Source organism: Terrapene carolina, unplaced genomic scaffold (genome assembly GCF_002925995.2).
Source record: "Terrapene carolina triunguis isolate 2854851 unplaced genomic scaffold, T_m_triunguis-2.0 Scaffold752, whole genome shotgun sequence".
Classification (NCBI taxonomy): Eukaryota; Metazoa; Chordata; order Testudines; family Emydidae; genus Terrapene; species Terrapene triunguis.
Genome location: NW_020665103.1, coordinates 402,816 through 428,716, shown reverse-complemented (window position 1 = coordinate 428,716; position 25,901 = coordinate 402,816). Strand labels below are relative to the sequence as shown.

Sequence of the window (25,901 nt, the reverse complement as noted above, 5' to 3'; positions counted from 1 at the left end):
CATATTCTCACCCCCACCTACCCAGCAACCCCTCAGCATGACACTTTCTGCCCCTTCTTCTATTGTCCCGGTCTCCTTCCCTCACCCTGGCCTCCAGTCAGCATGCCCTCCACCCACATTCCTATCCCCATTGCCTACCTGTCCCTTTCTCCCTCCCCACACATAAGCACCCACTAGACCCATCTGCCCTCCTCCTTCAGACTGGTTCTCAGCCCGTCCCCAACCAGGCAGGTTTCTCCTCCACACTGCCTAGGCCTAGCGGAGGGGCACTGAGAGCACAGGAGAGCGGCTGCCTGCTCTCCACCCCCAGGCCTGAGCCCAGTAGTCTGCTCAGAGCTGCAATCACAGGGGAAGCTGTGGTCAGCCCGAGGCTGGAGCGCGCACACAGGATCTTTGGAGAACTTAGCAGCTAAAATCTAAAGCATCTCCGCTGAGCGTGTGCAAAGCACAATTTTTCAAAGGATTATGATGTGGCCAAATGTAGGCAAAATTTTCCCAGGGATGGCTAAAAGCACATCAGCCTTGACACACAGGCTACACCCTTGCCCAGTTTTGAGTCCCTGCTCTGAAACACGGGGAGCCCAGAACTTCTCAAAGACAGGGTCACCAGAACCTTTTAGCTTGCATAAAATAAGGTGCTTTTCCTTAGCCTCATTCTTGGAAACGGCTGAAATTTCTCCCAAATGTTCAACCCAAGGCAGACACGCAGTGTTGAAAGTTTCAGCCCAAATGGATGATGTATAGCAAAGTTATAAGCAACTGAACACAAGGGCTTGTAAAGGGAAGCGTTGGGCAACTTTACCAGTTTTGCTTGCATTGCACCCTGGGTAGGTATCCCAGGGTTCCAAGCGCTGTACCAAGTCAGGGTGGATTGAGGGATCCTAGCCAGTGGAATCTGAGTCCAACTCCCAGGACCCTGCTGCGTCCCAGCCATCAGCAGGACTGTAGGAACGAGGAAATGTCTCCCGAGCATCTGACAGGGGTTTGGCTCATTCCTATTTCAGTGGCGAAATGAAGCGATCAGAGACAGAAGCCACAGCGGCACCTATCTCTGTACTGCAGCAGTGCTCACGGGCTCCAGCCACAGACCTTGACCCTGCCACGCCAGGCGCTGTACAGACAGTGTTTCACGGGGCGTCGGCTGTACAGATGCAGAGATGGCCCCTTCCCCACACAACCAGCACAGACACCAAGGTTAAATTAGATGATCCATTTTTTAATCACCATGTTTATTACTAATGTACAAAATATACAAAACAAAAGGGGGAGGCTGCACCAGTGGGGGTGGGTGGGGGGGAGGACAGTCCATGTCTCAGGGAGAGACCGTAAAAAAATAAAACAATGGAAAGGAAACAAACCAAGCCCCCAGATGCCAACAGCAATAAAGTCAGTCCGTTTTCACAGAAAACAGCTTCACGCCCCCCCCACCCCCCGACGACTCGCTAGCACCAAGGGGAGTCGCGTGTCCGCAGTCGGCGGGGTGGGGATGGGTATTTACAGCAAGGGGAGGAGCTCTGATCCCACTTGTTCTCACGCACGTGGGGGGGATGACCCCATTGAGGAAGTGGAGTTAAGCACCCCCTTTGCTCAGTGGGTGGGGGGCAGTGGTTAAGGGACCTCTTTCCTCCCCAACCGAAGGATTGGTATCCTGCTGCTGCCAGATGGAGGGAGAAGTCTCCAGACCACGTGCCCGAGGGCGGCAGTATTTCTGGGGGAGCCGAGCAGTGTGGCCGGCTGCTCCTCAGGGCCAAGGCTCCCCAGGCAAAATGTCTTCAGAGTAGGTCTGCAGCAGGCAAATGCGCGAACAGATCACAGCCCGGAGCTGGATGGGGCAGCCAGGCAACCCCCCCCTTTACACCTTTGCTGGTTCCACAGAGATATACACAGTGGTAACAACCCGCTTTGCCCCCCTTGCCCACAGGTCCCAGAGCAGGCGGCGGCTCTTGTGCTTGCAAAAAGTCAGGGGGGGGCGCGGAGTCAGGTCCCATCAGCGCCTCCATCAGGTTGAAACGACACAGGAGGGAGCGGAGTGGCGGGGGGAATTCCCCCCGCAGTGGTTCCTCAGTAGCAGCAGCCGTCAGGGGGGGTTGCTCCTTCCCTCCCCTGGGCGTTACAAGGCCTCACAGAAGCCATAAGTGGTGGATGCAGCCCAAGTCCGACAGCAGGCACCCCAGAGTCCATGAAGCGGGGGCGGCTGTGTTGGGCGGTTTCACGGGGCGTCGGCGGGGTGGGGGGAGGGCCCCGGGCGCTACGGCAGGGGCGGCCCGTTCACTCCGGGATGGTAGAAGGCACAGTTGTTCTCGTACCTGCAGCTGCCTTTCAACATGAAGTGGCGACACACGGGGCGGCTCGACATGTCTGCGTGAGAGAAAACGGGGCGCAGGTCAGCCACGGCGGCGGGGCACGGCCAGAGGGGTGGCAGAGCAGGGCAGGGGATGGGGGAGAGACTACAGCTCCTAGCATGCAACACTCCACCCTAACCCAGACTGCCAGGAGCATAGATTAAAGCTCCCAGCATGCAATGCTTCACTGTAACTGGGCCGCCAGGAACTGACTATAGCTCCCAGCATGCAATGCTCCACTTGCGTCACCAGGAGCAGACTACAGCTCCCAGCATGCAATGCTGCAGGTGAAACGGTCTCCCTTGTTCTCACAGGCCCATAGGTGGTCTCTGCCGCTCTGGGCCCCGCCCCCAAGGAGCGGGGCCTGCAGGATCGAATGGGTGCAATGCATGCTGGGTCTCCCCCATTGGCCCTCGCCACCTGCTGGATAAAAACGGGGGAGGGGAGGGAGCACTCACAGGCCCCTCCCACATAGGGGCAGGGCCATTCCAAAGCCATGGCCCTCTGCTCCCCCTAGAGGGCAAGCCAAGCCCCCTGCAATTACCTCCTCCGTGGCCTCCACCATGACCCCGGCCATGATCCCCTGGGTGGCCTCTGCCGTGATCTCCTCCGTGGCCACCGCCATGACCGCCGCCTCCGTGGCCTCCACCATGGCCGCCGCCGCCTCCGTGGCCCCCACCATGGCCGCCGTGGCCCCTGCCGTGGCCTCCACCATGGCCGCCGTGACCTCCGCCGTGGCCGCCACCGCCGTGGCCACCTCCTCCACCCATGCCGTTGTTAGGGGGCCCGCCTCTGCCATTGGGGGGGCCGCCACTGCGCCCACCTCCTCCTCGCCCCCGGAAGGGGGGCTCTCCGCCTCGCCCCCGGTGGAAAGGGCCTGGGCCAGGCCCCGGGCCGGGGCCACCCCCTCGCATACCCCCGTGGGGGTTTCCTCGCATGCCGCCGTCAGGGGGATCCCAGAACTCGCCTCGCTGGGGAGGGGGAGGACCCATCATCCTGGGCCCGCCAGGCATGCCGGGACCTGGGGGCATGTTGGGACCCCCAGGGCCACCATGGGGACCTAGGGAGAGAGAGAGGCACAAAGGTTAGAGACCCCACGTCTGAGTACCCAGGGCAGAAAAACACCTGCTGCCGAACGCCCGCCCTGCTCCATGACACACAGTGCCCCTTACTGAGCCCCCCATCCTGCAGCACAGCACCGCACTGGGTAATTGGCGCCAGCACTGACTGCCAGGGCAGTGTCCCCTACTGAGCCTCTACCCCACTCCCCGCAGCACAGCGCCTCCTAGCACCGCACTGGGGTTAGCAGGCCCTACTGACTCTGGCACACTCCAGCTGAAGGTCTGACAGTCCCGCCCCACCCCCAGAAGATGGTAGCTCCCTGCTTACCAGGCATAGGTCCTGGCCCCCCGGGAGGGAAATGCTGCATGTTCTTTGGTCCAGGTGGGAATCCATTGGCGAGAGGCCCTGGGCCCAGCAGCCCGTGGGGCACTGTAAGACAAGAGAGCAGAGGGGTCAAATACAGCCAATGGGGTTACAATGGGGGCGGGGGGGAAGAGAGGAATAGGGGGATCCACTTCCCATCCCTTCACAGCAACCTCCAATCCTAACCCAGGACATGTTTACATGGCCACCTCTCCTGGAACCCCCAGAGCAGGAAATCACACAGACATGCACTCGCACACCCACGATATCATCAGGATGCTGGGTGCACCAGCAATCCCCTGGCCCCAGCCTTTCGAACAGAGCAAGGTCACGTCCTTCGGATTACCCGCCTGCCAGAGCCCCTAGAGCTGTAGGTTCTAAGTCCCAGGCGCCCCATCGAGACAGACAGACAAGGCAAAGAAACAGAAGCCAGAAGGCGACCGGCAGGACATGATTTTCTCCTAGAAGCGGGAGGTGGGAACAGGGTCAGTGCCCCCACACAGGTCTCTTACCTCCTGAGGGCCCTGGGGGCTGTGTCTGGAGGTTGCCAAGCAAGTGTTTGATTTTGTCCGAGTAATCCGGCTGCTTCATTAGCTCCTCCGTCTTGTGGTTGTTGGGCCCGCCCTGTGTAGGGAAGGGGGGCAGGGGGCAGGGTTAGACAGTGTCCCTCCTCTCCCCCACACACACTACACCCCCTCAGCTCTCTCTGACCTCTAACTCTAGGGCGCTGTGCTAGTCCATTAACTCCTCTAGCTGGAGCCAGGGGCTGGCTTGACCCAACCGCTTTGGGGGAATGGAGTGATAAGAAAGAGTCCCACTCTCCCATGCATCCCCCCATCTCAACTACTGCTCAGCTGGTGCACTGTCCGAGTTTCCCCTTCCTGCTAAAACGCTGGACCTTCAACCAAGCTAGAGGCAGGCCAATGGTCCGCTCCAGCAGTGGTGGGGTGGCAGGGGGGAAGTGATGGTCTGCTCTGGGGGAAGATGGGCCAGGGAGGCCCCACCCACAGAGCAGTGCAGAGTTTACCCTTTTGGTGCTGGACCCTCCCACTACGGGGAGCCTATAGGGTCAGTCAGGCTACGCAGCAGCTCCAATTACCATGATGGAGGTGAGGATCTCCTGCACGTTCATGGAGGAGCTGGGGTTGGGGCCCTGAGGGCTCTTGCCGGCCCCCATGCTCCCCATCAGGTTGGCCAGCACTGGGGGCAGCTTGGAGGCCCCGGCTCCGTCGGGAGACTGCGAGGCGGCGGCCGGGTCGAGTCCTTCCTGGTAGGCGGCCTCGTCCATGGTGCATTCCTGAGAGAGGGGACAGAGGAGACACTGGAGTCAGGATGGGCTGAGGGCAGGGAGGACGCCCCAGCCTCAGGGGCTGGGGGTCGCGGCTGGGCGCTCAGGTTCCCGGGCCTTTGCCCTTCTCTAGCCCATCCCTGTTTATACAGGGGAGACAGAGACACACAGAGCGGGGAGGGGCCCCCAGGGAGCTGGGAAATGAACCCTCTGCTCTAACCCCTAGACCCCTTCCACAGTGAGGAGCGAACCCAGGAGTCCTGACTACCAATCCCCCTGCTCTACCCCAACAGGCCCCCTCCTTCTGTCCCCCAAAGCAGGGTGGAGAACCCGGGGCCCTGAGCCAGACGTACCTCATCGAGCGGGATGAGTTTGGGCGGCAGCGGTTCATAAGACTCCGGGTCGGGTTCGTGGGGACTGTCTGGAACGCTGCGGAGAGGAGAGAGGCTGGTCACAAATCAGCACCGAGACATGTGGTCGTAGCCCCCCATTGATGGGGCTCTCAGCACAGCCTGATGCCTCCCCACTCCCCCACCCCTTAGCTCCCAGCACGGCCTCACAGGCCTGGTCCACACACCCACCCAGCATCTACCAGCCATGGGAAGCAAAGACAGAAGGGTCAGAGGGGCATCCTGGTGCCCAGCAACCTGGAGAGGCCCCTGGTGGTGTCATCTACTGGGACCTCTGGAGCTGAAAACAAGGTCTGTGTTCCCTGAGTCAAACAACCAGGTCAACAGGCTCAGAAGCAGCAGCCGGCTCATATGCCGCTAGAGAGGGACAGAGCCATGCTGGATTCAGGTAGGCAGCCTTAAATTTAACACACTGGCTGTTGCACAGTGCAGCCATTGGGGGGGGGAGGGGGACAAAGAGCCTACATTGTGCAACTGGGAAATGGCGCCCCAGCCTGAACCCCCAGTATCCTTCCAACCCCTCGCCCTGCCCCCCAGGACCACACCCACCTCTCCTTGGAGAGGAAGATCTCCTGCAGGATGCCCTTCTCCCTCTCGGCCTGGGTGAACTTCTCGCGGCTGCCGCTGCCCGGCTGCACCAGGGGGCTAGGCAGGTCGATGAGCTTGGGGTAAACCCAGGGCACCTTCTCTTCCATGGCATCGTGGCTGAGCCGTCGCGCCGTCTCGAAGGCGTGCCGGTCCTTCAGCATCTCCCGCTTGGCTGCCTCGCCAAAGTCCTTGATCTTGTTCACGTTGACTGCCGGGGGGGGAGAAGAAACGGGGAGGGGTTTAGTCAGGGGACAGACAGGCCTCTGCTGTCCAGCTGATAGGAAGGGTGCGACACCCCCACTCCATAATAGGAGTTCAAAGGCCTTGTATCCCTTTTCCCACCTGCAGAAGCCAGATAGTCCCCTGGTGCTGGAGCAGAGCAGGCACCCCCAGAGGGAAAGGCCCCATGTCCCATACCCCAAGTGCCGGATGGGAGCTGGTGACCCCAGAGAGAAAGGCCCCCACCCCAGTACTCACCTCGCTCAGTCTCGTCCAGCTCGAAGTAGAAGTACTCCCGCAGCTTGCTCTCTTCGGGCCAAGTCACTGTCTTCTTCTTCTTGCCCTTCTTGGTGAGCCGCGTGGAGTCAGCGGCGCTCTCGGACGGCTTGGCGTCTGAGTTCTGCTCGGACGAGGCTGCGGGGACGGGACACGGAGCGGCTCAGCGATCAGACAAACACCCACCCACGGAGCCTGGATCTAACAACCAGCGCCAATGCCTCCTGAGCCCAACCCAGGACCCCCAGGTGAAGACAGCCCTGCCAGCCCCACAGTGAAGCTGACACGGGGCTACCCCCCCCCCCCCCCCCCCCCCCCAAGGCAGCTGTATCCCAGCTGGCATGGCACACCCGGCCACATGCATTATGGGTTTTATGGCCTCCTGGGTGGCAACATCAGGTCTGATCCAACACAGCCAGGATGTTGGGCTGACACCTACCACCCACCCAGGGTTAGTACAATAGAACCCGTTGGCTCCAACACCTTCCCCATCCTTACCGGTCTCCATCAGCTCTGGGACCTCTACTGCTGGCACAGGAGTACCGGGCCGATCCACCTCCATCGGCTCGGATGCAGTAGCGGGTTCTGGTGAGGATGGTTTAGCAGTGCTCGCTTCTGGGGCTGGCTTCCCTTCAAACGGGCTCGCCTGGGACACAGAGAGAAATGTGGGATCAGTGTAATGGGAAGTGAACCAGTAACTCCCAGCCCCTGCACCAGACCGCACTCCCCTCTCATTGCTGACATCAGAACCCAGGGGTCCTGCCTCCCAGCCCCCCACTCTAACCCACCAGCCCCCATTCCCCACCTTGAGGCGTTTGTACCTTGGCTGCCGTAGGAGACAAGACTTTCTTTTTCTTTTTGATCTTGATCCCTGGGATGGGGGCAGAGTTAAGGGCATCGAGGAAGCCCAAGCCCTCCATTGCTGCAGAGAGGGGGGAATGAAAGAGGTTACGCAAACTGAAAGCTCCAAGCACCTGCAACTTCACGTGTTATCCTGCCCCTCCGCCATGCTACACCCCACTCCCCTCCCAGAGCCAGGGATAAGAACCCAGGAGTCCTGACTCTCAGCCCCACCCCTGCAACCCCGCTACTCTCAACAACTAGACTCCACTCTCCGCCCACTGCTGAGGACCGAACCCAGGCATCCTGACTACCAGGGCCTCAATGTACTCACGTTGCGCAGGGATGATCTTGACTTTGATTTCCTTGGTGCTGTTGGGGGTGGTGTTCAGAGGTTTGTATTTCTTCTCTACTGGTGGGTTGTCTCCAGAGGGGGCGGACGTGCTGTGAGAGGGAAAAGGAGACATGGTACTGAGACGCTGAGGCCACGGCCCAGGAAACGGATCAGATGCTGCCCTGAGCAAGGAGCAGGCAAGCCCAGATCACATTGCGATATGGTGTGAAGAGCATAGGAAGCACACACAACCCTAGAGCTGCTTTGCAGGGGGCTGAAGGGGCAAGCAGGGGCGGCTTGGGGAAGGTTACCAATGCTGGGCCCGTACTACACACAGGGCCTCGGGCAAATCCCATCAGCACTCAGTCCTGCCTCCCAGCCCCCAGCGCTCTAACCACTAGACCCCACTCCCCTCCCAAGAGCCAGGGATAGAACCCAGGAGCCCTGCCTCCCAGTTCCACACAGAGTGCTTCTCAGGACTGAGAAACAGAATGTAAAGGTGAGGCAGACAGAGGAAGCCACAGGCGCAAGGTCGGGACGCTTTCCCCAGAGCAGGGGGGGGATGCTCAGACCTACCTCTGTCTCTTTATCGGCATCGGCTTCAGGTTGTATTTTTCAGACACCACTACAGCGTTGGGGTTCTTCTTTAGAGGAACCAGTGAGGGAGTCTCCAATTCCAACCCTACAGCAAAGCGGAGCTCAGGTTAGCAGAATACAGCAAGGGGATAAGCCCCACACATTTCCATAGTACCTCATCTGCAAGGATCCCAAAGGATGTTTATGCTGGGATCGGTCACCCAGTGGAGAAATACAGAAATGCCAACTCTGGGGTGCGACAACTGGGGAACAGCCATACAGAATCCCACCCAAGGCCTCTTAGTTTGCTGCCCTCGATTAGGCCGATTACTCCCCCTGGGAGTAGAGAGATGCTCCTCCCAGTACCCACCAGTGGAGCGGAACTTGGCGTGGCTGGGCGCCGTGGTGCGTGGCGATTTTGGTTTCTCTTTCTTCTTCTCCGGCATCTCCTCAGCCTTGGCTTCTGCCTTGGCCTCCTGAGGCTTCTCCTGGACAGGTGCTTTGCCCTTACTCTCCTCCTTCCGCTTTTTCTTGTCTCGCTCTGCAGGGAAGGGGAGGAGAGGGTTAGGCTCCTGGGGGGTTCAAATCCCAAAGGAAGATGCCACCACAACAGCTCCTCCACCCTCAGGCTCCAGGGAATAGCCCGCAGCCTGCCCACGTCTGGACGCGAGAAGTGTATTATGGGAGGAGCCACTGAGCAGTAGAGTGGCAGGGATCCCATGGCAAGAGAGGCCAGACCCAGGATGCTGCGGGGAGGGGGAAGTGCCCATTAGTGGGCCAAGGGGCCCGGGCTAGGATGTCTGGGGCCCCATCATTTCAATCAAGGTCTCCTACGCGTGTTTCAGGGGCGGGACTCACCCGCAGGCTGCGCGCTGCTCTGGGAGCGGATGACGCCCATCCAGTCGCTGACGAGGATGGAGGCCAGTCTGCGGAGCTCTGGAAGGGGAGAGAGGACAGAGGTTAGAGCAGGGCAGCTCGCACCGAGCTCCAGCAGACAGGAGGAGAGGCACGGTGCACATGCACGCAACAGGGCGGTCTCTTACCTTCATCCTCGCTCGACTTGCTAAGCTGCTTCACCAGTTTCGCTGTGTTGTTCTGGAAGAGATCAGAGAGGGACAGAGAGTTAGGGTCAGCATTGACCGCAAGGGACAGCGTCCCCACCTTGTTCCCTGCAGCACAGAGCCCCCTAGCGCCGCACTGGGCCACCGGGTCAGCACTGACTGCGAAGGGAGGGTGCCAGCAGCTTTACTCACTTGCTTCAGGTGATCCACAGTGAGGGGCAGGTGCTGCAGCGTGAGCAGGATCTGCTGCAGCAGGGGCACGTTGCTGGATGCCTTGGAGCTGGTGAGCCAAGTGTTGAGAAGTTTGTAACCCCCGACCCGGATGAACCTGGGACGAGAGTGGAGCCAGTCAGTGCTGGTGTCATACCTTTCCCCCGCCATGGGCTACAGCCGAACTTTGTACCGTCTCTGTCTACTCCTTACAGCCCAGGATTGATCTCCAAGCACCTGCCAGAGATGGGTCACTAAAACCCCATAACCTTCCTGAGAAATCACTTTGCAGCTCAGAGGAAAAGACACCCAACCATGGTCATACAGTGAGTGGCAGAGCTGGGAAGAGAACCCAGGAGTCCTGACTCCCAGCTCCCCCTTCTCTAACCCACTAGACCCCACTTCCCTCCCAGAGCTAGGGATAACCCGACTCCCAGGCCCCACTCTCTGTAAGGAACCCTCCACGACTCTTACTTTGCCAGGATGTCTTGCGCCCGGGTCTGCAACAGGATGTTCAGGTAGATGCAGCGACTGACCATTTTCTGTGCGTCTTTCATTAAACTGCAAGCAGGAAGGGAGAGACGAAAGAGAAGCTGAGCTGATGCAGTACAGAGAGATCAGAGCACATGGCAAAAAAACTGCCACGAAATCAGACTTCGTAGGCTTGGGGGCCAAGAAGGATTAACAGGACTCATGTGGGAACAGCATATGGCTTCTTTCCCCTCTGTGGTGCACTGGCTCCAATCTGGCCCCCCGCTGGTGGGGGACTGACTGGCTGAGAGGGGATGGGAATGAGGCTTTTCTGCTCCAGCGGGCACTGGCTCTAATCAAGCCCCAGCCAGGGGCAATAGCTGGCTCAGAGTGGATGGGATTCTCATTAAATTCGGGAGCCTCACTAATTTACTCCAGCTGAGGATCTAGCCCAAGATTAAAATGTTCTGCAAACGTCACACACCTCCCTATAATTGGAGAGGGGTTTTTGAGGGGGTGGGGGGGGGGTTAAATATTTTATAGGGCAGTTATAGCTGCCCAATGCCTCGTCCACACCCTGAAGAACAAGGCAGTTGTGGGAGAGCTTTGGGAATGACTGCTAGGCGTGCTTGGAATACACTGAAATGCCTTCAAGCAACCTGCAGAAAGGACTTCCACTGAGATCCAGGATCAAATAACATTTAGGAAGAGGACTGGATGCACTTCTGAAAGAAGGGGATGGAGTTACAAGAGAGGCAAGGCTGATGTTTCCAAAGCAGCCTAGGGGATTTGGATGCACAACTTCATTGAAGATGATGGAACCCAAGGCCAACTCCCCACCTGGTGCAAGTCAGCTGTGGTTCCACTGGAGTCAATGGGGCCAGATCCCCCAGGTGGTTTAAACCAAGGCAGCTCCATTGACTCCAGTGGAGCTACTCTGATGCACACCAGCTGAGAATCTGGCCTCTGCATGACTAAAACCCCTAAACTGCCTTAAAAAAACCCAACAACTTTAATGCGAGCCATCATACAAGCAGATCAGCATTTAATAAATAAATAAGAATAGGAAGGGAAAAGACTTAAAACGAACAGGACTACTTGTGGCCCACGAAACCTTATGCTCTAAAAAATTTGTTAGTCTCTAAGGTGCCACAAGTACTCCTGTTCTTTTTGCGGATACAGACTAACACGGCTGCTACTTTAAAACAAACATCTTTGCTCTGATGGGTCATTTTCACACAGCACCAGCTGCTTACTTCTGCTCTGGGAAACTGAGGTTTTGCTACATTGTGTCCTGCCCTGCTAAAAATTCTTCAAACCACACATTTAAACTGGAGACTTACTTGAAAATCTTGGTGACCCCTTCTGTATTTTTGACTTCTCCATCTCTCCCCAGGAAGCAATCTAATCCTTTTAGGAGTTCATGAGGATCGATTGGTCCAGAGCCCATGATGGACAGTTCTGAGGCAAGAAAGAAAGGAAAAAAAAGGGGTTACTCTCAGCAAAGAGCACAGAGATATCATTGCACTGATAAGTGGAATCCAAACGTGATCAGGAAGGGTACAGATACTATACAAGTACAAAGTATTATCCTATTGTTGCCACCAGTCAAGAGAGAACCCACTTGGCAAAGATCATCAGTTCCCAGCATTTGAAAACTAGAATTCTTTCCCCTAACCGCACACTCACAGTTACACACGCACATATCTATGTATCTACCTAGGGCCTTAACCAGGATGGATCTGAACTCGAGGTTTATTTCTTTGCCAACCTGTCTCCTCTATGATCAAGTATCCCCCAAGCTTTTAGGAAATAAACAGGACAAAGGGACAGCCAATTGGAGAAAATCCAGAGCAGGGAGTATCTTCACTAAGGGCTTTCTAGTCATGTTCCCACTCAACCACCTTGAGACTAACAAGTTTATGGCAAGATACCATTTATTGAAATGTGAACACACACACAATAGTGTTTTCAAGTCGATATTCTTTTAGACAAACCACAGAGGAGAATGCTGATGTTTTTCTGAGACTAATTTTTAGTTTAGGAGTTATTGCACACTAAAGAATTTATACCCAAATAGACCTTGATCAGAAGAGAGGTGTGGGTCTAAACCTTGTAATATTCAGTGGTTTACAGAGATAATCAACGCTAATATTGACTTGAGATGCAATGTTGTTTATGAGAATGGGGCCTAAAATACATCAGCAGCTGTAAGTTTCAGTCTAAATTTGATTACCTACATACTAAAAAAAAAAGGTTCTACTTGAGTGAGGGCAGTGGGTTGTGTTGGAATCTCATTTGTTAGAAAGAGCCATTGCAGAAGTAAACCTTCTGTGTTACTAAAGAAATGTTCTTTTTAAAATAGAGGCGCCTGGATTGGAACAAAAAAAAAAAAAAAACCCCAGACATAAAAATAATCAACAGGAAGTATTTTGGGCTATGCCATTAAAAAAGATTAACTTTTTTTTTTATTATTAATTTGCCTCCATAACACTTCCAACATCCACAAGTTACAAATTGTAAATAACAAGTTTATTTGGTTTTTAGGAAATGTAATGCACCAAGTTACAGGCACATGTTTAAACAGCAAAAATTCAACAGATCCACACAAAAAATGCAGAGGACACAAAAGCAAAGCAATGGGAAACACTCTGCCAAGTTGTTCCTTCATGCAATTCTTCACAGCATCCCGATACGGAAGGCACCCTGAAACAAGCTGATTAGTTTCAACAACCATGGTAGGGGAAATCTAATCTGTTTGGCTTTATTGTTCAACTGGTTCTTAGGTTTGCCAGAGGTGGAAAAAAGTAAATATATTAAGGGGAAAGGGTTAGGTTGAGACAGAGCTCTCTTCTCTGTATGTTACACCAGATCTTTCAGGGTGGATGTGGGGAAAACAATGTTCAAGGGGAACTGGCAAACGGCCGATACAAAGTTATGACTCTCTCCCCAAAGTCAGGATGATGCAAAGTAAGTCATGCATGGATAAATTATCCTGTTTGCCAGGACTTTGAGCGTTAATGTTACACATCACACCACCGTTTCCATTAGGTCGTTCAGACCCAATGAGACCAATGATGGTGTGAATCCCTGGCATGTAAAGGGGTTAAGGTAGATATCCTAACAGTAAACAGTGTGTCTTAAGTGCATGAATTGGTGCCAGCAAAAAATTCAGTTCAATTAGTGGGAGATTCAGATAAGACTCTGAGCGGAGTTAAAAGGCCATTGGCAAGGCTTTATCACCCAAAATTTGATTTTAAAAATTGTCCTGTTTAAGTGTTTTCATAAATCTTGTTAATTTCATTGAAGAGAGAGACCTTCACCCATAGATATACACACACCTCTCCCAGGCATTGCATGCCCTGCCTAGAACTGAGAAATTAAACAGACTGGGAAAGTGAAATTGACCAGGCTAGTTAAATTGTCTCAGACCCTAGTGCAAGAACAGCCACACCATGGGAGCAAGGTAGAAGTGTCAGTTTGAAGAGACTAGCTGGAGAAATTGTCTTGGCCACGGCCCTTTAAAGTGATTAGCAAGCAAGGCAGACATTCCTCCTACACCCACCATGAGGACCAGAGCCCAGTCTCAGGCACTGTGGTATTTCTGTCACAGGCTCCTACGCTACAGAAGAGAAAATGGGATTTGAGGACTGCAGAGACCAGGAATCTCTGGCTTAAAGTCAGGCTATTTTGTGTCAGTCAACCCAGTTGAGGAGGGGGGGGGGGGGGGGCAAGGGGAAGCATAAATACACTATTGCTGTCCCTCTTAAAGGTGGAGCATGCATAAGCAACAAATGACTAATTGAGCAGTGACAGAGCACTGAGACTTCTTCCCCTTAGTACAGGCTTCTTTGAGTTTTGGTGCAGACAGGAATGGCAGAGTTTACAGGTGACTAGGATGCAGCAGCCCAGGTTAAGCAACTCGGCCTTCCTTAATGGTGGCAACAGCCACCCCTTAACTCTCACCCCAGGGAAGACAGAGGGGTTCCCGCTAGGAGACACTGCACTCACCCCTTGGAATGAAAACTGCTTGCAGTATAGAGCAGTGGATAGGTTAATGCGCCCTCACGCTACTGCCTATCTGGGAAGCTTGTAACACAATACAGGTTAAACTACAACAGAAGTGGACAAGCAGGACCAGGGCTGGGACGTTGCTTAGAGACGCACTGGCTGGGTCTGCTTCAGCAACACAACAGATCTGCCTTTGTATGTTACCCTTATTCAGAGGGTGGGGTGAAAGTGTAGTGTAGCTGCCTAGGCGTAAACAGTCCCCGTGTTGTACAGCGAGGAATGATTAGTGTCGATGGTAACTAGTGACACTAAGGCAACATACTCCCCATTGGTAAGTTACACATACGCTGCGTGAGGCATAGACACCGAGACCCAGCACTGAAACAAGCGGGGCTGTGTGTAAGGCTGCCAATGCAGCTTTGCTTAGGGGAGCCGAGGGGTTGGCGCGAGGAGGGAGAATTTACACACACACACAGATGGGCAGCATGGCTGAGTTCCAGAGCTTTGTTGGCTGTGGCAGGCTGATCGAGACTGGATTCAACATGGAAGGAAGAGATCCCCTCGTCGCTGCCTTTTCAGCAAAGTCCTTTCTCCGAGCAGGAGGGGAAAAATATCCAACCACAGCCAGCTCTTCCAAGGTCTGGTGTGAACTCCTCCCCAATAAAGTCTCTCTCCAAGTTAACTGCAGAGATCCACCATCACTTACTGGGCAGAGGAGTTTAGTGGGAGCAAAACTAGACAGTAGGGAGCGATGGAAAGTTGTTACCAGCTGACGGTCGTTCGGTAGCTTGGGGAGGGAATCAGTTTGGGGGGTACGGGGTGTCAGTCCAGTTGCAAGGCATCCATGCCGAAAAGTCTCTGTGCCTGCAGCCCTCGGCAGAGAGCGGGACAGGCCATGGAGACTGAATTCCCCTCTCACCCCCCAGAGGTGGCCTCCTCCACACGCAAGGTGAATGCGCTTCGGCAGGGGGAAAAAAGCTCGCAGTGCCGCTGCCAGGCTTGGACATGCTTTGCTGGTGAAGAGAGGACTTCAGTCTCCAGGGCTGCCAATCCGACACCTGTCACCAGCCACACAAGAGATCAAACACAGAGTTATGTACACAGGAGAACTTAGCCATGGCAATTTCATCCCAGTAGGGAAATCCCACCAGATGCCCTGATCGTACTCCATGCTGGAAGACCAGGCACTATGATTACGAGAGAGTAGGAGATAGAATCATACAGACGTAAGACAGTTATAAGTCTAGACAGATCTACAAATAAGAGATCCCTTTGCTTCATTGGCAGGATAAGGACGAATACACAGAATTGACCAAGATAACAAATAAGGATTCCACTTTGTTGCCTTGAGGCTGCAGGAAGGTCTGCGAGCATGTGAATTCCCCAAGGCACTACCGGGCATAGTAAAGAAGAGTGGGAGCTTCCATTGCTCAGGGTTCCCAGCAAAGATTTTAAATTCTATTAATAAAGACTACACATGCACCAGATTTATATGCACAGATGACAGGCTGCAACAGCTGTGTATTAGCATATGCAACTATTCTGATAAGTGCAATACTTGACTAAAGGACACCAGAGGAAAGACTAAGACAGCCATAGCCTCGGCAACTGTGAGCAAATATTAGATCACCAGTTTCTAGACAATTTAAAAGAAATTTCCTGTTACCAACCCCTTCCCTGCCTGAACAAGGCTAAAATCAAAAGAAAGTTAAAAAAATTCTAGCGCTCTTTTCTTTACTGTTTCTGCTATTTACTTCCAATATTTCTCAGCTCAAGCAGTAAGACGTGTTTCTATTCAATTTCACTTTGGCACACTGCTAAAGCTAGACACATTTGGGGTTGCCTATGGTACAGATAGAGATGCTTGCTCTTACTGGAATTTATAGCACTCATGGAAACTTACTAAAAGCTTTTTTTAAAAAGATTAATGGCAAGTTTAGCTCAAGTCTCTTTAAAGATAACTTGAACATCTGTTTAAAAGGCAAACTGCAAAGGTTTTGTTAAGAGTTAACTGGCTTGGTAAGAACTTAAACATAAATCTCATACTTTGACAAGACATCCCCCTAAGCGCCAGAGAAATCCAAACTCCAGATTTCTTGGCATTCCACCTAGACAGGGGTGTACAATAAGCAAGTGGAGTGAAGCCAGTGGTTAGAAACTGGAAGTCAGATGGAAGGCTCCTACTTCAGGATTGGTCCCTACAGCTTACATTTGAATTAATGTTCAATATGCACTCCTACCACAGTGATAGATAAGGTATTAACACTGGAATAGAAAGTCTAAACCTGTTTATAGTACTTATGTCCCTTCACCCAGGACAGAAGCCTGGAGTTTCTGGCATTTTAAGAACTAGATATACTTAAAGTGGGGGAGAAAAGTGTCTTTAGGGAACCAAATTAATATTCCCATTTTATAGACAAAAATATAAAGATTTTATATATAAATAAATAAAATCTACCCAAGGTCACACAGGAAGTCTGTAGTCAAGCCAGGAATAGAACCCAGGAGTCCTGACTCCCAGGCTCCCTGCTCAAGAGATGAAACTAGAACCCAGGAGTCCTGTGCCTCAAACCAGATGGCATCTTTTCTCCTAAAACGACTGACCCCCTATCCTAAACTCAAGCCTTCATCAGCAGTGGTTCTCAAACTTTTGTACTGTGACCCCTTTCACACAGCAGGCCCGAGTGTGACCCCACTTTTAAATTAAAAACACTTTTTACATTTAACACTATTATAAATGCTGGAGGTGAAGCAGGGGGTGGAGGCTGACAGCTCACGACCTGCACATAACCTCCTGAGGGGTCACCACCCCCAGTTTGAGAACCCCAGCAAGACCTTTGAGTTCACCTCTGAAAACATCAAAAAGCATATTTAAGGTTTCAGTTATGCATTTAAGCCTAATTTAGACTGATGTCCACTTTTAGCCAACTACATGTCTAGTTTGATCCCACTCTCTGGGCCAATAGCTTGACCCACAGTCAACTGGAAGGGGCTTGAAGCAACATGACAAAGTTACAAACTCTGAACATGGATTATTGCAGTGTCAACCAGCTCAGGTATATAGAAAGGAAATAGCGTTCCACTCTGAAAAGCTGCTATGAAATGGCATTGTGTGGGTCCATGATCCCAAATCAAGCATGTCAGGTTATACATGTAGGAAGGTTTTTGCTACCTGGCTCCATACAAACCCAACCCAGGATCAGATAAGCAATGTTTTTTTTTAAATCGCTTGTGCATCTCCCATTAGAGAGATTCTGCTGGTCTGACTCTGTCCTCAGTCTCAAGAGCTCAACAAGTCTGGCTCTGCAATCACATCTTAATATGGGAGCATAGGTGCAGTGTTAGAGCACTAGAACCTAAGGTTCCCAATTCTGTGCAATTCCCCACTCCACTAGATTTCCTGTGTGACCTTAGGCCTCACGCTCCATGTGTAAAACAGGGATAATAGCACTGCTCTACCTCACAGAAGTGTTGAGAGACTATGAATGTTGTGAAGCACTTTGAGATCTACTGATGAAAAGCGCTAGATGAGAAAGGAATTATCTGTGATTTGACAAGATGCCATTTTAGAAATATGCTTCAGAAGAGAAACACACTTTAAAGAGCAGTTTTAAGTTGCTTTTATAGGAAAACAGTTTTTCTATTGTTATCTTGAGGAAATTGCAATCTTAGGTCATCAGTTTTAGCAGAAACTCCTGGCAAAGCTTTAGAAAAACAGATAAAATGTTCATGACTTTGCCCAGAGTTTATCTGTTTTGCATGCACCCTAGAAGTTCACATCACGAGCAGCATGTCTCCGTCCATTCCTCCCCAAGAGGGGCATTTGATTTGAAAGCAGTGTCAATGGCTGAAGAGAAACCAAAACTTGTGTGGTCAACATACCCCTGCTTCATGGAGAACAAATGCCTCATATGAAATTTACATAATGGAAAATGGTTGCCTATTTACCATTTTCATCCTATCGCCCCAAACAGATCCTATGGTATTAGTCATACTCTGGCATTAGTGTCTTATTTTTAAAAGTAACACTAATCATTGCATTTGAATGCTCAGATCTGCACATGCTCTGGGCACTGAGCAATAGATTAGGCTTTCTGCAATTAAGGAATTTTTGGTTGGAAAATTTGGCCTGCTGTTGGCCATGGAAATAAGCAAGCTTGACTTTAGACTCCACTGCCAGACACAGGAAGGAGCAGGCTTAAGACAAACATTGCTCTCAGACAGCAGGCTTCCCAGAAAAACAAGCTACAGCTCGGTCACTTCACTCCAGCTCCTGAAATGCAGTCACCTCTGGGGTGGTGCACTGTAGCTGTTTATGGCACACAATGCTAATCAAAGGTAAGCACAATATAACTGAACATGTAAGAATTTGGCTAGGATGTCTGTTAGGTGTTTACCTCCACTGAAAGGAATGGGTGATCTAGTCTAAAACCCTTTGAGGCATGGCCCTACTCTTTAAAGTGACTAAAGGCATCTTCTCTGATTCCTGTGTGTATCTTAGTCAGATCTGCTAACTTTAACAATAACACATTTGATCCCTGTTAGCCCCAGAGAACCAAAAAGGCTTTAAGGGAGTGAGCCACATTCTATTTTAGGCTCACCCATGAGTTGCAGTGTAACTGCAGTCACATCTGGGTAAGCTTACTGAAATCAGGTTAAATGAAGGCAGAACTTAATTTTTACAACCTATTCCTGATGAAAACAAGACTGAACCTAACTTAACAACTGAATCCCAGCCTGAATTTGCAGGGCTGGCAGAAAGCCATTTTTATTTGCCAGTTGACTAAACAGGATCTAGAATTTAGGGACAAAAAGCCACACAATGCCTTTTACAGAGTTGCTTCTGAGTAGAGCTGCACTCTGAATTTAACCAAAAAAGTAGTGATTCAACTGTGAGTGGCTTAAGTCTCCCAAGCATTAATTCTAATCCTGGTTAAACAATAAAGCATTGACAACATTTGCTGAACTAGTCCTGAAGCAGGGCAGAAACCAATTTGTGGTATTTGCAGAACAGAGTGTGTGATAAATATCAACTTCCATCGCCAAATCCTAATATGGATGTTCAGAAATCCTGACTATCTAGGATCCCAACTGAAGTCAGTGAGTCTGAACATCAGGCCTACAGTTTATATGGTGCAAGAAACGCTTCCAGTGATGTGAACTTTTAAGCAATATTCTTACATATTTCTACCCAACATTAAAGGCAGTTTCTGTAAATACACAAATAGCATCATCATTTACAAGGTACAGTCAATGTATGAGTGTCAATAGATTACTTCCTTCTGAAAAAAATCATTACAGGTCAAGCTGGTAAGGGGAAGAGCAGCATTAGGTACACACTTTAGCCAAAAAAAGTTATCCTAGAACATGAATCATTGAACTGGTTCACTATCACTTAAAAGGATACAAGAACAAAGACATTTTTTAAGCAGACTAAAATTTACAAGTTCAGCAAAATTCAACAACCACCAATTTGCAACCCAAACATCGCAGCTTTAAGGGCAGAGAACCAGAAGTGAAATTGAATAGAAACAAAATATGAACTAGCTTGCTCCTTTGTGAGAAATAGAGAAGTAACCAAACTTTTTCCCATGACAGATTTCAAAATATCCTTTGGGTTTGAGCTGAAGTTAAACACAGATAAAGGCATTTTTAGATGTTACGATTTCAGCCTTGTATTTTAAACTCCATCTCTTGAGAGCCTAGAGTGAAAAAGATGGAAAAGTTTTTAATCCAGTTAGATTTGAAATTGTTGTTCACCCCTTTGTAAGGGATCTAGTTAATTTCTCCCAGTGCTAATGAGAGCACCTATGGGCAATAATAAGCCAAGGAGGACACAGGGAGCGGATTTTAAGCAGTGGGTCATACAACAGGGACTCTTCAGAGCAACTTATATTTATCCACTGCCAAGATCTAGCCAGTCAGTATTGACGTAGAGCATCAAAACTACACGGCTGTGCCAATTTAAGAGAAAGACAGCTGTGTGCTCCCGCCTCCAAAGACAAAGGAATCCTGCACAGACTGGGTCAATTTCTGAATGCTATGGGTGATGGGATTTACTGAAGTAAGCATATCCAGAGGGGCTACAAGCAGCTATGGACATGGCACAGAGAGAGAGCCTTGAGGGTCTGGATGGGATAGAAAGATACAGAGGACAGATGACATACCACAAGCAAAGCACAGCTACTGATCTATTAGGATTTAAACCCCTCCACAAGTAGTGTTCCAGTACAGCTGAGAAGTTAGATCCCATATGACTGGAGACCACAGGGAGAGTTGTTTTGTACTTACAGTTTAGAGATAGAAATCAGGATTTTATTCCAATGAAGACAGACACCTTCATATCCTATAATCCTATTAATATATATCACAAAGGATTTTTAAGACTTGGTATTCTAATCCCTAACACTGGGAGTGACTGAGGACTGCCAGTTACTGTAACGTTACAAAAACAGCTGTTCGTTAAATCATGATTAAAACCATCCTGATGGAATAACCCTTCTCTAACACCTTCTGGCTGAGGCTCTCAAAGCACTCTAGCAACAACCAAGTAAGCCTCACAGTGTTTTCGCACTTCAGTCCCCAGTAGTGATGGGGAAGGGGGAAATGAGCTAGTGGCTTTTTCTTTATCTGCTTATGTCTCCATTTCAGTGCCAGAGCGTTAGAATCCAGGAGTCCGGACTCCCAAAGACCCCCCGCCCCTTTTCCTAACTACAACACTCCCATCAAAAGAGACACACGACCCATGAGCCCCAAGCACCAAATCCTCTGGCACTATCTACACTCTTTCCCAAATCCAGACACAGACCAGGAGTCCTGACTCCCAGCGTTGTGCGCTAACAGGATAATCCTCCCCTTCCACCTATGGCAAGGAAACTAGGATTAGTTTGTTTCTAAAAAAACACAGTACTTTGAAAGGACAAAATAGTCACTGAAGTGACTACAGCAGAGTTAAAACAAGACTAAATTCAGCCAGATATTTAAATTTAAAGATTTGGACCCCCATGTATTCAGAGACCTATTGATTTCCTCACACCTGAATTATTTTCCCTGGGGGTCTAAACACTAAACGGAGTTTCACCAAGAGGCCAAGCTACCTCAAGTCAGAAGTTATCTTTACAATATGTTGTCCACATATGGTCTCAGCATAACTGAGGCTTCAAATGACAGAGAACCTGCCAGTGACTGTCAAGGTTACTAGGCTACAGCAAAGCGTTCAGCTTTTGGCACAGTATCTTTGTCCCTTTAGCATCTCAGCATCTTACTTCTCCAACCCCATCTCATATCTTCACCCACATGAGTGAGACCATGAGATAACAACTTCAGGAAGGTGAGGGAAGAAAGACAGCAGGAGCAGATGACTTCTAGAACAAAATTCCTGTTAGCAGAAGCTGCACTCCTTTTTCAGTAAACATCAGGTGCTCTTAACACCTGTCAAGAGCTACTAAGGTACAAAAGCTTCATGTATTGGGATTTTTTTTAAAAGTGTGGTATTAAAATACTTTTAAAAGCCATCTTTAGCCAAACCCTTATTGATCTCTCTTTAGATAAAGATCACTGGCTGCATAGAATAAACATCTAGTTTGGAAATCATTTAGGCTTCTGGCAAGAGAAAGTTTTAGCAGGCCTATTACCTGACTGACAGTCCCCACTGTGTGTTCACCCACATTTACCCTCACTTAGTTGATTTTGTCCATTTAAATGTCTGAATGGATTCTGGTCTATTTCCTAGTGTTTGGTTAAAAAAAAAAAGTTTTCCTCTCATTGAATGTTTTTCTCAAAAAATTAAATAGATTTTCTTTTCCTATTAAGAGGCTGCAAGAGCCATTGCTGCTTTCATCAACCTCTCTGGCTGGATCTTTTGTTATTTTCCTTATTTAGCGTATTTCACCTTCATTAGTCTTCTGTGCGCTTGGAAATTTAGAAGTGCACGCAACTGCAACACAGCGAATGGTCCCAGCGTGCCAGTCTTAAGCAGACCCACCCATCTGGCACAATCTCTACAAGGCCTTTGCTAAATTTGCTGCTTGCATACAACTTACCTCATCCTACCTGCACTATACATACAGCAGCTAAGACCCAAGCCGAGAGAAACTTAGCACCCAGAACAACTCTTAATGACTTCAACAGGATTGCAGCTCAATGCTTCAAGATCAGGCCACTACAGGCTGTATATTGTTGTCCCCATGAGACTAAAATGCTGAATCGCTTTACATTGCATGAAATGCTACCACTGGACACTGCAGCAGGTATTTCACCTGCTGGGTATGAAAAATCTGCCTTGTGAAGTCCCATTTCATGTTAGAAACAGTCCAGAAAAAAAATCCAGCAGTTAAAAAAAAAAAATCTCAGTCACAAAAGCAGCCTCTCCTTGGTTAAAAGCTATCGGACGCTCATGCAGATCCAATGGGTTGGCTCTAGTAAAAGAAACCAGATCTCTCTAATGCAAAGTCTCAAAAAATTAAATTTGTAGTTGTCTTAACAGATTGGCAAGCTCTTAAATCAAGACTCAAAATATCCTTACAGCCTCTGCATGCATCAGTCGCTGTCACTGCGCGGAGTTGACAATGGAAGAAGAATCAAAAAGAAATAAGCAAAGTGGTCTGGAACAGAAATGAAGGTTGTGAAATGTAATTAATACCAGAAAGGTTTGCTTACCCGTGAATTGTGGCTGTTCCCCTCCCTTTGATGAGGGCTTCCCTTTTTTCCTAATGATCACTTCTTTTCCTAGTACATTGTACAGGAACTATGGCACTGTGGAATGTGGCAAATTAATTGAATACAAGACTTTTTACCTTTCCCCTGCCCAACAAGACATTTGGGGGGGGGGGTGGCTGGAGAAAATGCACGCACCCCTCCCACCCCCAGAATATCCTTGACAACAGATTTGTGGGTTATGTACAGCACCTTTGGAGTCCAGTGATAGCATTTCACATCTGTTATAACAAATCAGATTACATTAACTGATCAAAAGGAATGCTCCCCCACTTCCCTTCGGAAAGTCTAAAACAAGGCACCAGTGAAATCCCAAAGTAGGAGGGAGACAAAGCAGACCGTCTGCTTTACTGAGCATGGAAGCTGGATAGAAACCAAGGTAAGTTACAAATACAGCCAGATAAGACAGACAAGAGAGCGGAGGTCCAAACTCAGGGGTTATGTTGAAACCTATAAAAAGAAAGAAACCTGGTGGACTTAGGATCATACTTTGTACTCGTATATTAACTTGTACCTAGAGAATTCCTGTAGATGAAACAGCCAGGAGTGGAATTTGGTTAGAACAGTTTAGACAGGGGAAGGGGGGGGGACGCGCGCTCGGTGCATTCCCCTCCTTCTCCCCCCCCCCGCCCGCATCTCATTCCCTCCATCCCATGCCTCCAAACGCAAGCCAGTTGGTGGGAGGAGTTTGCTCAGAGCTGGTTACATCACCTCCCTGCCCATGGGTTCTCGCTTTTGTACAGGAAGAGACAAAATGAGGCAGACGCCATTTTAGAAGCACAAGGGAGAAGGGAGGGGAAAAAAAAACACAAACAAAAAGGCTTCAGTATCTATTAAGAGGGAATTCATATAACAATACAGCCCCCACCAAATATATATATACACACACACACACACACACCCCTCTTTGTATCCTATAATCTCAATCCTACAATGCTACACCTATTAAAAATACAAAAGGGGAATCCAATTCTTGTTAATGTGAGCCGAAGATTCACTACAGAATCTCCCCATCACCATGGGGGGGGGGGGGAAAATTTTTCCCCCCCCAAAAATGGGGGGGGGAAAAAAAAAAGGGGGGGGGGGGGGAAAAAAAAATAAAAAAACAAAAAAAAAAAAAATGCTGCTTGCCAGGAACAAAGACAAGGAGACAAAACAGCTTCGCCATCTTTAGTAGGGAGGGGAAAATAGAAAGCGAGAATCACATTTTTAAAAGCACATTAGATTTCGTTATAATTGGAGTCTAAATGTTATCAATTTTCATGTTGATCTTTTAAAAAATAAGTTACTGAATTTTAACAAAATTTTAAAGTTTGTTTTTTTTTAAAAACCAACTCTTGCAATCTTTATTTCTAGATTGCCACCCAATTCTTAAAGATTGCTCTTTCTCCCCAGCTACTACATATATATGCAAATACATTAAAAGTGGTACTCCGGGTTCTAAAAAAAATAAAATCACACCAAAAAACCTAACAATTACATTGAATTTAAAAATATAGAAATGGATTTGACATATCACTGTAAGGTTAACTATTTTTTTAAACCAACCCATCATTGTCTAATGCCATAGATATTCCTTGCTTCCCTTGCCACTTGTAGCCTTACCCTGCAATCTTTATGTACAGATTGCTCATTTTCCTCGTCTCCCACACAAAGAAGCGATACTTTATGGCTCAGACACCGCCATCTTTTGTGTGGGAGCTCATTAACCCTTCATATTCGTGGAGATGATGGATTTGTCTAAGAGACCATCATACTCCTTATAAATATGCATTCATATTTTGCAAAATGCCTGACTTTTAAGGGTTAACCATCTTGAAACAAAGCCTACTTTCCTCTCAATTATATACACATTTTTGGTTTCTTCCTGGCGTTAATTCTTTTTGGTACAGAGGAGGAATTTTTTTTTTTTGGTCAGTTGGTTGAAAATTCGACACTTACTATCCAATAATTTTTCTCGTCGACAGCGCTTCAAGGTTTGTTAATTTTTTGTTTGATTAAAGTGGTGTATTTTAAAGAAAAAAAATAATTGATTTGTTTTTGGTCATGGCTTTAAAAAAAAATACAGCAACTTTTTGGGGATTTTTGGTGGTTTGTCGAGATAAAGAGATGCAAAAAGTTGCTAGATTTAAAAAAAAAGGATCAGGACAGGTTGTTGCGAATTATTTTTTTGTTTGGTCTTTTGGTATGTTTAAGTGGCAGTTTCCTTCAGGTCACAAAGAATTTAAACGGCTTCCCAAGGACGGTCGAAAATATGGTGGCTGCTTTTTTGTGTCTTCCAAGGACCAAGTGGGGGGGGATTTTTCTCTTTCTCGTAGCAAATTCGACGCCAGTCTCAAGACCAAACCAACCTAGAACAGAAGAGAAGGAAAAAAAACACCGCAATGAGCATTTTTAGACACAAAAGGTACCCCCCCCCAATTTTTAACCACAAAAATACAGAATTTGGCAAAAACGTAATTTTTCAGATTTTCTTTTAAACCGCTGCGATCTGGCCTGTTATGAATTTTTGCAAATCTGTGGGATCAATGGGGGTGGATGGGTGGGTCTGGGAACGAAAATGGGGATTATCGGGGAACCACCCTTGGGAGTTTCGTGGTTCAAATGAAGCCCAGTTTCAATTAAAAGCCCCAGTTCCCTGCCTCAGACCCAGGGGGTTAATTAGCAGCAGAAGTTATTAATGATCAAGGTCATTCAGAAGGGCTAATAGCAGCCCCCCAAACCACTCCTCCCCCCGCCCCCACCCTGTACCCCAGCCTAGCGCTCCTAAGAGCTCAGTACTCACCTCTAACCAGACCCCAGAATGGCCGCACACCGCGCGAGTGGCGCTTTTTATATGCGGCCCCGCCCTCCTCCGGCCCCGCCCCCCTGCGGCCCGCGCTGCGGCACGAGAACAAAGCTTCCGTCCTCTCCGCTCCCCCTCCTCCCTCTTACCCAACGGCCGGTTACTCGAGAACCGATTTAAAACCGCTAACGAAACACACCGCCGGGGTCCCCTCTCGATGGGCGAGCGGGATCCAAGCTCGAAAATCAATTTTAAAATCGGCGACGGTTGTGACGCAGTTAGGAAGGGGCCCCAGCGCGCGTGCGCGAAGGGGAAAGGCGGGGTGACCGGTTTGGCTGGCAGGCAACGCC

The 25,901-nt window shown here is 49.6% G+C and overlaps 2 protein-coding genes across 4 annotated transcripts in view; both read right to left on the bottom strand.

Annotated features, from left to right (window-relative positions):
• LOC112125057 (E3 ubiquitin-protein ligase TRIM39-like) overlaps nucleotides 1–25,901 on the bottom strand; it is a 261,459-nt gene that overhangs the window by 36,783 nt on the left and 198,775 nt on the right. The window lies entirely within an intron of this gene.
• Nucleotides 1,196–25,722, bottom strand: PPP1R10 (protein phosphatase 1 regulatory subunit 10). 3 transcript variants are annotated; one of them, XM_026660380.2, is made up of 20 exons: nucleotides 25,701–25,722; nucleotides 24,708–25,117; nucleotides 11,384–11,501; nucleotides 10,044–10,130; nucleotides 9,552–9,687; nucleotides 9,342–9,393; nucleotides 9,157–9,234; nucleotides 8,669–8,839; nucleotides 8,299–8,404; nucleotides 7,723–7,832; nucleotides 7,370–7,470; nucleotides 7,047–7,194; nucleotides 6,531–6,686; nucleotides 6,015–6,261; nucleotides 5,409–5,484; nucleotides 4,867–5,064; nucleotides 4,280–4,391; nucleotides 3,732–3,833; nucleotides 2,887–3,402; nucleotides 1,196–2,358 (listed from the first exon to the last, which is right to left on the bottom strand). In XM_026660380.2, exons 3-20 carry the CDS (start codon nucleotides 11,488–11,490, stop codon nucleotides 2,249–2,251), a joined length of 2,613 nt encoding a protein of 870 aa, XP_026516165.1. In that variant the 5' UTR covers nucleotides 11,491–11,501; nucleotides 24,708–25,117; nucleotides 25,701–25,722; the 3' UTR covers nucleotides 1,196–2,248. The 3 variants fall into 3 exon arrangements, with proteins under 3 accessions (XP_026516165.1, XP_026516164.1, XP_026516166.1); XM_026660379.2 differs by lacking the exon at nucleotides 25,701–25,722 and adding an exon at nucleotides 25,552–25,573; XM_026660381.2 differs by lacking the exons at nucleotides 4,867–5,064; nucleotides 25,701–25,722 and adding an exon at nucleotides 25,552–25,573.